This window comes from Mirounga leonina, unplaced genomic scaffold (genome assembly GCF_011800145.1).
Source record: "Mirounga leonina isolate KUSES-001 unplaced genomic scaffold, KU_Mleo_1.0 Mir_97, whole genome shotgun sequence".
Classification (NCBI taxonomy): domain Eukaryota; kingdom Metazoa; phylum Chordata; class Mammalia; order Carnivora; family Phocidae; genus Mirounga; species Mirounga leonina.
Genome location: NW_023270889.1, coordinates 7879102 through 7892243, shown reverse-complemented (window position 1 = coordinate 7892243; position 13142 = coordinate 7879102). Strand labels below are relative to the sequence as shown.

The window sequence follows — 13142 nt, the reverse complement described above, 5'->3', positions numbered from 1 at the left end:
ACTTGAGTATAATTTTAAAATGTTCTCTAAAGAAAAGATTGCTTTCTTTTTAAACAGCACATTGTTATCCTAATGTCACAATCTATACCAAGTCAGAGTTTTCAATCATTCCTGAAAACAAAAGAAGTAAGGCAAAATACTGACAATTTATGTTCCCACTCTTCATGTGGTAATGTAAACCATATTCAGTACTGTGGCTCTTTTCACACTGTCTCGGACCAAGCATTTCTGCAATGTCAAATGGACTCTTTGGTTGGGGTACCTACTTTAAAATTTAGTATTTTGTACAGTGGCAATAACATAAAATATTTTTTAAAAAATTCTCCAGGAACCAAAGCTTATGCTCAATAAATGGGGCTTATTATTACTAAACCTCAAATATGAACATAAATATCATTTTAATACTTTAATAATAATACAGTATTTTAGGGGCTCCTGGCTGGCTCAGTTGGAAGAGCATGCAACTCTTGATCTCAGAGCAGTGGTGAGTTCAAGCCCCATGTTGGATATGGAGCCTATTTAAAAAAAGAAAGAAAGAAAAAATAATAGTAATATAGCACTTTAAGCATGAATATAAAAAACAGACCTAGAGAGAAAGTGCATTATATTGAAATAACTAAAATAGACTGCTAAGCCTGGTTATTGCATGAATTTAAAAAAAGACAAGACATAATGAATGAAGTTTCAAAGGTGCTTGATTTTGTGAACAACGGCAGGGTGGTTCTCTCACATTCATGAAAAGGTACTCTTACTTTTATCACTGACTAGACCCAATGAAAAAACTAAACAACCAAATTTAGTTCTGGAAGCTATGGTTTAAAAGGATCAGAGAGTACTTGGCTAAGGTGCAAGAGAAACACAAAACATCTAATGACTTAGAAAACAACACACTCTAAGTGAAAAAAGATCAACTGGCTCAAAAAAAGGCAAAACATGATTTTCAAGCAGACCAAATAAAACAGAAGTGAACCAAATCATCCTCATTTTCATAAAACAGAAGAAAAGAAAATGTATTCAAATGCACAGGAAAGCACAGGGATAAAATAAATTATTTTTATTTTTATTTTTATTATTTTTTAAAGATTTTATTTATTTATTTGACAGAGAGAGACACAGCGAGAGACGGAACACAAGCAGGAAGAGCAGGAGAGGGAGAAGCAGGCTTCCCGCGGAGCAGGGAGCCCAATGTGGGGCTCGATTCCAGGACCCTGGAAATCATGACCTGAGCTGAAGGCAGATGCTTAACGACTGAGCCACCCAGGTGCTCCCCCCCAAAATTTTTTTAATTAAAAAAAAAAAAAAAAACTTTCTGTTAACTGTTTAAAAACAAATGCCCCAGTTAGGGAAAGTTTCCATCTTCTTTTCTGGGGTCAGGAAGAGAGAGGCTCAATGTGAGCTGATGTACCATCCACCAGTTCAGTACAAAAAGGATTCAAGAGCATCTCCCAGGGGCGCCTGGGTGGCTCAGTCGTTAAAGCATCTGCCTTCAGCTCAGGTCATGATCCCAGGGTCCTGGGATCGAGCCCCACATCGGGCTCCCTGCTCAGCGGAAAGCCTGCTTCTCCCTTTCCCACTCCCCCTGCTTGTGTTCCTGCTCTATCTCTCTCTCTCTGTCAAATAAATAAATAAAATCTTTAAAAAAAAAAAAAAAAAAGAGCATCTCCCACACATACACAAAGGATGGTTGGCTGGCAGTGGACATAATCAAGATGGTTGCGGCCGCTGAGACAGCCCTTCATTTAAGGGAGGACTGGGGAGGATTTAAAGCAATGGTCTTAACCACTAGTAAGAGACAGCAATGAAATTCAGGATTTCCAGAACTACAAGAACCAAGAACCACTCTACCTCAAGCCAGCGGTACTATATTTGCCACGAATTACTCATTTGTGCTCTTTTGAAATGTGAATAACAAATCTTGAACACCAAAAATTTCTCATAATCTTCCAGTCTTACTGATCACCAATAAGTGTTTCCTCCTTCCCCCAGGTCTGAACCTCTTCCCAAAACCTGATTGGTAAGACTTAAGGAAGACTTGCAGTCACTGTACTATGTGATATTTAAGGTCTGTACTAGTTTCTGATTGCTGCTATAACAAATTACCACATATTTAGTAACTTAAAATGACACAAATTGATTATCTTACAGTTCTGGAGGTCAGAAGCAGAAAATCAGTTTTCCTACACTAAAATCAAGGTGTTGGCACGGCTGCATGTCGCCTAGAGGCTGTAGGGGAAAATCCATTCCTTGCCTTCTCCTGCTTCCGGAGGCGCCCCCATTCCTTGGCTTGTGGCTGCATCCCTCTGACTACTGCTTCCACTGTCATACCTCTGTCTCTGACTCTTTCTTATGATTTCTTCTAGGACTCTCTCTGACTCCTTCCTCTCTGAGGACCCTAGTGATGACATGGGCCTGCCCAAATAATCCAAGATAATCTCCCCACCTCAAAATCCTCCCCTTAAATCTACAAAGCCCCTTTTGCCACGTGAAGTAACATGTCCACAGGTTTGGGGGATTGTAGGTGGACTCTTTGGGGGCATTATTCAGCCTACCACAAAATTCCTTTCCAGTCCTAAAATTCCATGAACTAGGGTTTCTATTTTAGCTGAATAATCCAATATATACTATGTAAATTACTTTTGGATTGCAATTCTGTATCCCTCCTTTACTCCAGTAAGTTTTTCATCTTAATTAATTTGTTTTTAATACTGCCCTTGCTTATCTTTAAATTAATCCATCTGGCCATCTTCTCTATGCTTTAACTGACATGTCTTGGGCCAAGTTAGAAATCAAAGACCTCTAAATGTATTTGTTGTTATTGTAACATTTGATTAGCTACAGAGTGCATAAAGACATTATTTCTGTTGAGCTAGTTGTGAAGGGTAAATAATCACAAAGCTAACCAATATGTTATGTTGAATATCCCAAAGGACAGATCATTTTACATCTGTTGGCATAATAATTTATTATATAAACCTTAAGGCTCTAATGTTGGAGAAAAACACACGCAAGGCTCTTACAAGAAAATGCCAGTGTTTTGAGAGAAATAACAGAACACACTGAATTTGTAGAAATATATATGTGTACACTGATAAGTCAATGTGAGTTAATAACAACTCTGGCCCATGTAACTGGCCAATCTCCAAAGTATGTATTAAAGTTAATTATACCAGACATTGGTTTGGCCATGACCAGCAATTTCCAGGAACTGATGGCCAAAGCTCATCAATGTTCCATCATCGTATGAAGAATATCCAGAATTTGAAAATGCAAAGCCTACTAGCCTTTTAGTTCTTGCCTTTGAGCCATGAAAATTATCTTTATTGTACACATGCTTAACAAAGCAGAATCAGCTGTCCCTGTCCACAATAAGATTCTGCAAAAGAAAAATAAATACTAAAATGAGATCACAGAAAGATCTTCAACATTCCCAGAACTCTTTCTTGATGCACCTCCTCCTTATGATGCGCTGCAACAATAGAAACATCATAGTAACATAGTAACGTGTCTTATTTATCAGCACCCACAGCACCTGGCATTCCTTCTAGGGACTCAATGGGAGGGAAGGAAGGAAAGGGTTTTAAGTAACACAGTGTGCCCAGTGAAATGCATTGACTCATAGATGTTCTACATCTCTTTTTAGAGAAAGAAATTTAGGGAAGTAGTAAAGAACTGCAGTGAAGGGCTGGAGTACCATTGCCTGGATTCACAACCTTTGGACAGTTTACTTCTGTATGCCTCCCTTTCCTCTGTGTGCAGTGGGATTGAGAATAAACCTCTTCAGAGGATTATCATGAGATTTAAGTGAGATAGTTCATATAAAGAGTTTTTCATACAAAGTACTGTAGACCAATGCCAAGTGTAATGAGCCTTTAATAAACTAACCTTCAATGATAATATTCTATTCAAGTACATCTGTGTGATACAAATGCTCATGTGTATTTTTCAAATAAATGCACCTTTTAATGATCATTTATATAAAAATAAATACACATTTTTACATTAAAACAAATGGGGTTTGATGTCAACATTTTCTGAGTTGGTTTTCTAATTTCTACCTTAAAATTCCAATAAATATCAATATAGTCCAATAAAAGCCAGAAGTTCTTTGTATTCACAACTACATCGAAAGACTAAGAAAACTATATAGTCAATATAGTCTGAGGCCAGTAACTATGAATACTGGACTCAGTGGGAACACATTCAAAACTTATATTCAGATACACACTTATTTGATAAAGTCAAATTCCAAAAGGCCACATTTAACCCTTCCACAGATACTATTAGGCAAAAAAGTATTGTTTCCTCAACTGACAGATACAACAAATATCATTATTAAGTCAGGATAATCTTTTCACTTATCTTGAAGCAAGAAAAATTTCAACACTTTTTGCTATTTTCCTCTCTCAAATATGAAAATGATAGTCTTTTGTGACACATTATATAATAAAAACGAAGGTCTCAGTCCTTGATTAAAGATAGACTCAGGCACGGCTCAAAAAAAGTGGAATAATCTACTCAAATAAAACAACCTGATCTTCAGAGACTTTTAAATCACCCAAGAAAGAACAAAAACAATTAAGAGTGAATACAAGAGCAATTTGTAAATATCGCATGAACTGGATAAAACTTGGTAAAGAGGCAATTCAAAAAACACCACATTTTCTAAGCCTCTTTTAGAACACATGATGATATAAACCCCATTCTTATACTTTTTCACAACTTCACATTAGATTTCAGACACCACATGTTCTAAAGGGGACACAACAATGTGAATTCCCATGATCGCAGGCCATGGAGACAATATGTCCTGACCAGGGTGCATTACAGCAGTTATTCTAGGACATGTGGGACTAGTAAAGAGTATAAAACATTCACCACATGGATCCTACCACAACTGTTCAAATAAACTACATTTTCCTTCTTGCATTATGGAAATATCCAGATTTAGTTCAGCAATAAAACATGAAGAAGAGCCAAGTAACCCAATTCAACCGTAAGACAAAGAAACTACAGTGACAACGGGGCCTCGTTCTACAGTATTTAGTGTTTTCTCCATTTTGCTGCCTCTTACTATTATAAATACTGATTTGTATTTCCCTGATGATGAGTGATGTTGAGGATCCTTTCTTGTGTCTGTTAGCCATCTGGTTGTCTTCTTTGGAAAAATGTCTATTAATGTCTTCTACCCATTTCTTAACTGGATTATTTGGTTTTTTGGTATTGAATTTTATTAGTTCTTCATATATTTTGGATACTAACTGAAACAGACTCTTACCTATAGAGAATTGGTGATTACCAGAGGGGAGGTGGGGGGGTGGGGGAAATAGGTGAGGGCACTTGTGATGAGCACCAGGTGTTGTATGGAAGTGTTGAATCATTATATTGTACACCTGAAACTAATATAACACTGTATGTTAACTGGAACTAAAATAAAAGCCTAAAAAATAAAAATAAGTTAAAATAGACCTTAAAGATTCTCCAATTAACTACTTCCTAAGGCAGGACTCCTTTATTTAGAATTACACCAAATATGTGTGCACTGTATTCTGTCCCAAAACAGGTTGGGAGCCCCACTGCAGATGCAATGAAGAGCCCCTGGTCTGGGCTACATACACCTTAAGGACTCTTGTATTCTATGTTTGCACATGGCAATACTCCGTTCTGAGGAGGGCCTGTGAAGGTAATAAAAGGATCTTGGCACCTGGGTGGCTCAGTCGGTTAAGCGTCTGCCTTCGGCTCAGGTCATGATCCCAGGGTCCTGGGATCGAGTCCCGCATCCGACTCCTTGCTCAGCGGGGAGCCTGCTTCTCCCTCTCCCTCTGCTGCTCCCCACTGCTTGTGCTCTCTCTCTGATAAATAAATAAATAAAACCTTTTTTTAAAAAAGGTCTGTTACTATATTCAATTATTTTTGTAATCTAATTGTGCATTTCACCTGTGAAAAATATGGTGGGACCAGAAAAGGCAGGTTTCTTTGGTTTATCACATTCTGATCAGAACTTCTGATTGACAGCTACACGTCACTGATTAAAAGCATAAGGAAGTTTTTTTTAAAAATAAATAACTGTAGTAAATGCAGTTTAGAATAAAAACATAAAACATGAAGCAGGGCATATGTTACACAAATCATCCTTACTGCTGGAAAGGCTGGGACCAGCTGGGTAGGGTCAGCTTATCCACCTAAAGAGAAACATGGTAATGGAAGTAGGGAAAACCCTCCTGACAAGGCCACTGCTGTCCACAAAAGCTGACTAATGAGAAAGGCTGTGGAATCAACTTTCTGGCGAGGCTTCTTAAGGACAGACACCCACCTTTCTAAAATTGTGAAAGTCCTTAGAAGCAGTGGTTCAGACGAACTCGTAGATTCTCAATGGGAAAAAAAAAGTTCATTTAATTTTCTAGAACATTCCAATAGCCAGAATTAGAGAACATTATGTACCTTTCATTCTTCTTTTTGAAGGCAAATCAGGGCTGACCTGCTACTCTGATCTGAAATCTGGTGTTTATCTATGGCCTCCCCTTCTTCAGGAAAAAAATTTATGAATGCTAAAGAGCTTACAAAAATGTGTCTCAGGAGCACAATTTTTCTAATACAGAATAATAGAACCTGTTCTATGACTGTGAATGAGAAAATGTTTAACAAAAGGCTACAGTCCCATTTTCCATTTGTGCATGTGGCCTGTGACACTGAGGTCACCAGAAGAGTGAGAAGTCATCTAAAGAGGATCAGGCCAGATGATGGTGCAAACATCAATGGAGCCCTCTGCAGAACCACATCACAACACCGCCCGTTCCCCTCCGAGGATGTTTTTATAGATTGTGCCCAAATCTGGCTTTTCCATCACTGAGCCAAATCCAGCCACCAAGCCCAGAATAGAAACTGTATGACAACTGACACGCTTTTTATTTCAAAGTAACCAACAAGACTATGAAGAATGATATCACAGAAAAAACTGAAATTGTATTGGCCATTCGTGTTCTAAAATATTATATTCTGGCATATTGCAGAGACTTGGTAAAAAAATACGCATAATTTCTTCTTCCTGTCTGAATAACTTTCATGATGCTGTTGGAAAGTAATGGCCAGTGAAGACCGTAAGATGGAAACTGTAAGCAAAATATGGAAGAATTGGAACATGAAATGAGAAATGGGCTTTTATTTATTTATACTCCACCATGTTTATGTGACCCTCACTGAAGAACCTCAGCTCAGAGTTTATTATGACTAATACTAGAGCAAGAAGCCGAAAAACACCCTGATGGTCAGAGGCCATGATCAGTAGTGAGAGCTTCTCCCTCAGACCACCAGAACTCCCGTGACAAGACACACCGAGCAATAAGTCCTAGAATGAATGGTAAGGCAGAGGCTGTACAAAGCATCTAAATCACAGGCTTTCTTTCCGCCACACCAATATGCTGTGAACAGCATAAACAGAAAGCCAAAGCCAAATTCTGGCCAACAGTCTGGATCTGGGAGGAACAGGGTTGCTTTCTAAGAGCACAAGAGACACCTCTGAGCTGAGAAATTACTGGCAATTCTATACAATAGGCCGAACACAGACGTGAGTGAATGCACATACTTTCTTTGGTTTTCCTCTCTTCCACCGAAAGTTTCACCCATATGACTAATGACACAAATAACTCCCACCACACCCATCTTCCTACCACTATGTTGTTCAAAAAGGCAGGCTCAGAGCAAAATGCAAAGAAACACACCATATTCTTTCAGACAACCTGAAGCACTGGCTAACTCATTACCTAACAGTACCAGTCACAGCTCTGAAACTCTGATGCAATGGTCTGTGCTACAGCTATGTGTCATCCTTTGCACCAGCATCTGAGCTGAAGACACAATGGGGTGTAAGTATCTCCAAGCCAGAATATTTTCAAGCCTATTAAATCACCTCCCAGTCAACGTACACTTCACAGGCTCAGGAATTTTCATCTGTGTATTCACGGATGTATTCTTAGGACCTAGAAGTGCCTGGCACAAAACACTATGTAATCAGTTGTTCAGTGAATGGTCATTACCATGAATAGTCACGTCTAAAAAGAACGTATTGCAAAGCTGTCATAAAAATGCTAAGGGCGCCTGGGTGGCTGTCGGTTGGGTGTCTGCCTTCAGCTCGGGTCATGATCCCAGGGTCCTGGGATTGAGTCCCGCACTGGGCTCCCTGCTCGGCGGGAAGCCTGCTTCTCCCTCTCCCACTCCCCCTGCTTGTGTTCCCTCTCACTGTGTCTCTGTCAAATAAATAAATAAAATCTTAAAAAAAAAAAAAAACACAAATCTGAGAAGGCTGAGCTCTATTTACTTTAATTACATGTAACCCACAAAAAAAAGAAAATCCAGTTAGATTGACAAAATATCTCATCCTGAAATATCTTCGAAGAGTGGATTCCTAAGCAAAACTAACATATTTAAACCTATAGCCATGCCACATGAGACTGTAAAACACTATTAAACCATAAATACCACTAGTGGCTAGATGTATTTAGACAGAAAATGAAAAAAAGATTAAATGTTTTTAAAAACCTGCAAAGAAACTCATGTTACAAGTAGCATAAAAGGTTTAAAATATCCGCTGGACAAATAACTACTCTCATTTGCATTCCGACCCTCCTTCTACTCTATTTCTCCTAGCACACTATCACATTAAATGGAATTCATTCACTGATTCATTTGTTTATAGGTTTGTTTTCTTCATAACTATACACTTTTGAGAGAGGCAACTGGACTTATGCATCCTTTTATCTCCATACTTTTATCTCAATACCTGATAAAAATAAATTTCTATCAACAAATTATTAATAGAAAGATATAGTTGAACATTAACAAGAAAACAATGTATAACATCAGTTAACCAATCAAAGAAATTGAAATGTGGTTTCATAAATTCAAAAGACTTCTGTGATAATCCAAGCAATAATGCTTTCTGAAAAGAAAATCGAACTGTGATTAATTGCAAAAAGAAAAAAACTACACCTCTTTCTCAGAATTACTCAGTGGGAACATTATTTCTGCTTTATAATGAAAATCCCACTGTATGGATCCAAAGATTGGGAAATAAAGAGAAAAAATGTCTACACTCTCGTAGTGTAAGATTTTTATAATAAAATGCTTTTAGAGATCAGCCATAAGTTAGGTAAGTTACAGAGGTGTTCTGGACAACTGGAAAGCAACAATATACTGGCCACTAAAGAAAGTCTAGGTCAATGAACACTCATGAGCTCTTGTCATGAAATGTCATGTGCTTCATTATGTAATCTCAGCTCCCGGTGAGCATGTTATGACTATAGCCAAAGTAAAGGAAAACAGGAGTGTCTCTAAATCAATCATGGGCCATGAAGCCAGACTGTATGACAGATGCAATTTTTCTTGGCACCACTTGGGCATAACTAATTGATGACAATCGTATGTCCACACTGGCACATTTCCACGGGGGATGTGTGTGAATATGTCACCACATCTGGATGCTAGGCATGCTGGGTCCTAAGGCACAAAGATCTACTAAAACGAGAGGCCCAGCAGCTGTGCTCAATGAACACCGTGGGAGCTCCACAGGGTGATGAAAGGACTAAATTACTGCAAACTGTAAATACAGATTTATTTCATTAAAATAGGAGGTAACGCTGCAGCCATCTCTTGTGCAAACAGACATTTGTCTCCTAAAAAAAAAAAGGTAGCATCTATGGATACACATATTCCTAACTCCGTCAAGAAAATATGCATTTCTCTGAGGAAAAGATGACGATGCACATGAGACAAAATCAACAGTTTCTATGACTCCCTTTAAATAAAAAAATCCCTATTCAATAACTCGCAAGGACAAATAGGATAATCTACTGTCACTGTGTTAGCAATAGTTCTAGAATCCTCCATTTAATTCAAACATGAAATCTGCATAACTTGTTACATAGCCATGTTGAAAATTCAACAGATCACAGTAAAAAAAAAAAACTATTAATATATAATTTCATCTTAATATGAAACTGATCAATATAAGTGGTTAACGTTTCCTAACTCACAAATAGAGAAATTAAACTGAACAATTTTACTCTGATCCTACATAATAAATTACTAATAAGTTTATCATTAAAGAACTATTTGAACAAACTATGACAATTATGGGAAATGACAGAATGCTCTCTCACATCAAGTCTGACATCCTGTTCATAAAATTACTTCAATAAAGCACAAATTATAACTGAGATACTATTTATATATGTTTAATTAAATATCTCCCATAAATCTTAAGTAATTATTTTTCCCCCGCAGGGTGACAGAAATCATCCTAAAACAGCAATTTATCTTATGTCCTCACGGATCAAAATCAAATTTTAATCAGGTCAGAAACTGAGATTTAATTTGTTTCATCCCTTTTCTTTCCAGATCATTTTTTCCATCCCTCTTATTCTTTTCCCCTCACATCCTGCTTCCATCAAGCTACCCTACAGTCATGATGCTCCCCAACTTTGCATCCACCTCACTCTGGACCGATTTTCCAAGATGTCTGGTTAACACAGGCTGGTCAATGGGTATTGGAGAGGGACGTCAGATTAATCACTCCCTTCCCAAAAGATAACTAAGACAGGAAAGCCATCTTTCTCTACTTCATTAAGATTGCCACTCATATCCTAAACATTTGTGGTGATAGAAGGCATTACTAATACATTGACTTCTTACATGTGGACTGAATAAAGAAAACAACTTCTTTTTAGGAAAATCATAAAAGATTCTTTGACACATCCTTTCCTTATGTAGGTCTGCAAATGCTTTAAGTGGCAAGCGTCTGGTTAAAAGGGCAGCCCTGTACAATACCGGATAAGAAAACGGGCAATGGTGACCAAAAATGAGACTTCATATGTGAAAATCAAAAAACAAAGTCAGGGCGGCACCTGGGTGGCTGTTGGTTAAGCATCTGCCTTCAGCTCCGGTCATGATCTCAGGGTCCTGGGATTGAGCCCCATATCCAGCTCCCTGCTCAGTGGGGAGCCTGCTTCTCCCTCTCCCCCGCCCCCGCTTGTGCGCTCTCTCTTTCTCATGCGCTTGCTCTCTCTTAAATAAGTAAATAAAATCTTTTTTAAAAAGTCAGTGATTTTTCTCATCTTCTATCTTCAATTTTCTAAGACTATACTAAACATGGAAACATCTACATCACAGAAAAGCTGGTCCTACCACAAAATAGTATTTTGACTCTCTGTATATGAAAAACACTAACTATGGATCACAAGAAGGCAGAGTGGGGAAGGAGTGAGAGAGGGAAGGAAGGAAGAGAGAAAATGCAGCTGATACTAAAATGTTAGATCCACTTGGGGCACCTGGGTGGTGCAGTCAGTTAAGCGCCAGACTCTTGGTTTTGGCTCAGGTTGTGATCTCAGGGCCCTGATCTCAGGGTCGTGAGATTGAGTCCCGCATCAGGCTCTGCACTCAGCGGGAGTCTGCTTGAGATTCTCTCTCCCTCTCCCTCTGCCCCTCCCACTCGTGCTCTCTCTCTCTCTCTCTCGCTCAAATAAGTAAATCTTTAAAATAAAAAAATAAAATGTCAGATCCACTTATTTCATCATGTAAGTCTCTTCACCACTATTAATAGCTGGGACATTCAGGATTTTGCACTCCATCTTGCATGGACACTATGACTAGTTCTGGGCAAATGGTTGAGCTTATTATCTTATCATTTGTCCCAGAAAAAGTGTAAGATAGACATCTAAAAGGAATTTTCATTAATAGACATTAACAGTTAATGTTAACACATTAACATTCTGGTGAACAAACTAAATAGAGTTAGCTTGTCTCTCTGACTTATGGTACCATGTCAAAGAAGCTGCGAGAGAACCAGCTTCTCTAGCAAAGAGGCAGCAGGTATCTACTCCCAGGGACAACTCCAGACAGTCCCTTCACGGACTCCAGGACAGGGATCCAAAGGTGCACAGAACTGATGCAAAGTACTGCAAGGGTCTGTCACCCACTGACCCCATCTTTACATCCCTCAAACCCTTTATCCAAGGTCATGGGGAATAATCTGGAAATGCAGAGTTCTCAAATTCTCCATTTGCTCAAGATCCTCCAAGAGCAGAGTCTAGTGCCCAAATGCCAAGTGGCAGGTACAGCTACTACTCTGATTCTTATTCCAGAAAGTGTATGGTGTTAGGAAAAGAATATTTGCACCAGTCTTGGTGAATATGAGAGAATATGAGAGCAAACCCAGTCGGACATTAACCAGCCCACAGGATCACCACCGGGTCTCACTCAGTCTTCAAAGACCTCTCATTTGAGATACTTTTCTTCAGTCAGTGTGAACACCAAAAACCAAAAAGGGACAACTCAATGTGGTTCTAATGATTTATTTGACCTCCTTCCCCAAATCCAACCAGAAACAGAACTTCTGTTTTTCCCCATTAGTAAAAATCCTGGAATTCAGTATAATAGTTTCCCTTTCTAAAATGAGCCTGTATTTAGGTTCTGTGGTATTAGAGATAGCAAAACGAGGTAGCCAGACTAAGGCCAGAATAGGGTTTTTACAACTCAGTTTCTTTACCTGTGATTACATATGTACAACTCCACTGTAAGTAAGAAAATCATCCAGATGCAAGTCATCGCTTCTCCTTCTCTCTCTCTCTCTCTCTCTCTCTCACACACACACACACACACACACACACACCTCACAAGATTCGTGCTACACGCACTGACCTGACTTTCTTGCCCTGTTCCGAGAGCATCTTCACCAAGTCGGCGATGGGGTACTGCGCTTTGGCTGCACAGAGGCCATAGCCTGCAAAGAACATGAAACACACAGAAGAGGGTGATTTTTATTTGGAAATCTTATGAATAATAATTTCTCCCTTGGGGGCGCCTGGGTGGCTCAGTTGGTTAAGCGACTGCTTTCGGCTCAGGTCATGATCCTGGAGTCCCTGGATCGAGTCCCGCATCGTTTCTCCCTCTGACCCTCCCCCCTCTCATGTGCTCTCTCTCTCATTCTCTCTGTCTCAAATAAATAAATCTTTAAAAAAAAATAAAAAATAAAAATAATTTCTCCCTTGATCAAGACATATTTTTATGCCAAGGAAGGCAATCCGCTAACAGGATGAGACATGAAAGCAAACTTCTGGCTTTTTTAAAGTATTAGCCTAAATCTCAGATTCAAA

At 38.8% G+C, this 13142-nt stretch overlaps 1 protein-coding gene across 5 annotated transcripts in view; it reads right to left on the bottom strand.

Annotated features, from left to right (window-relative positions):
- The window catches only part of LOC118006538 (NAD(P) transhydrogenase, mitochondrial), a 92064-nt gene that overhangs the window by 7992 nt on the left and 70930 nt on the right, over positions 1-13142 (bottom strand). For all 5 annotated transcript variants that reach the window (XM_034999230.1, XM_034999227.1, XM_034999226.1 and 2 more), the window contains one exon: positions 12688-12769. In XM_034999230.1, the coding sequence (XP_034855121.1) occupies positions 12688-12769 (82 nt within the window). The remainder of the gene's footprint in view (positions 1-12687; positions 12770-13142) is intronic.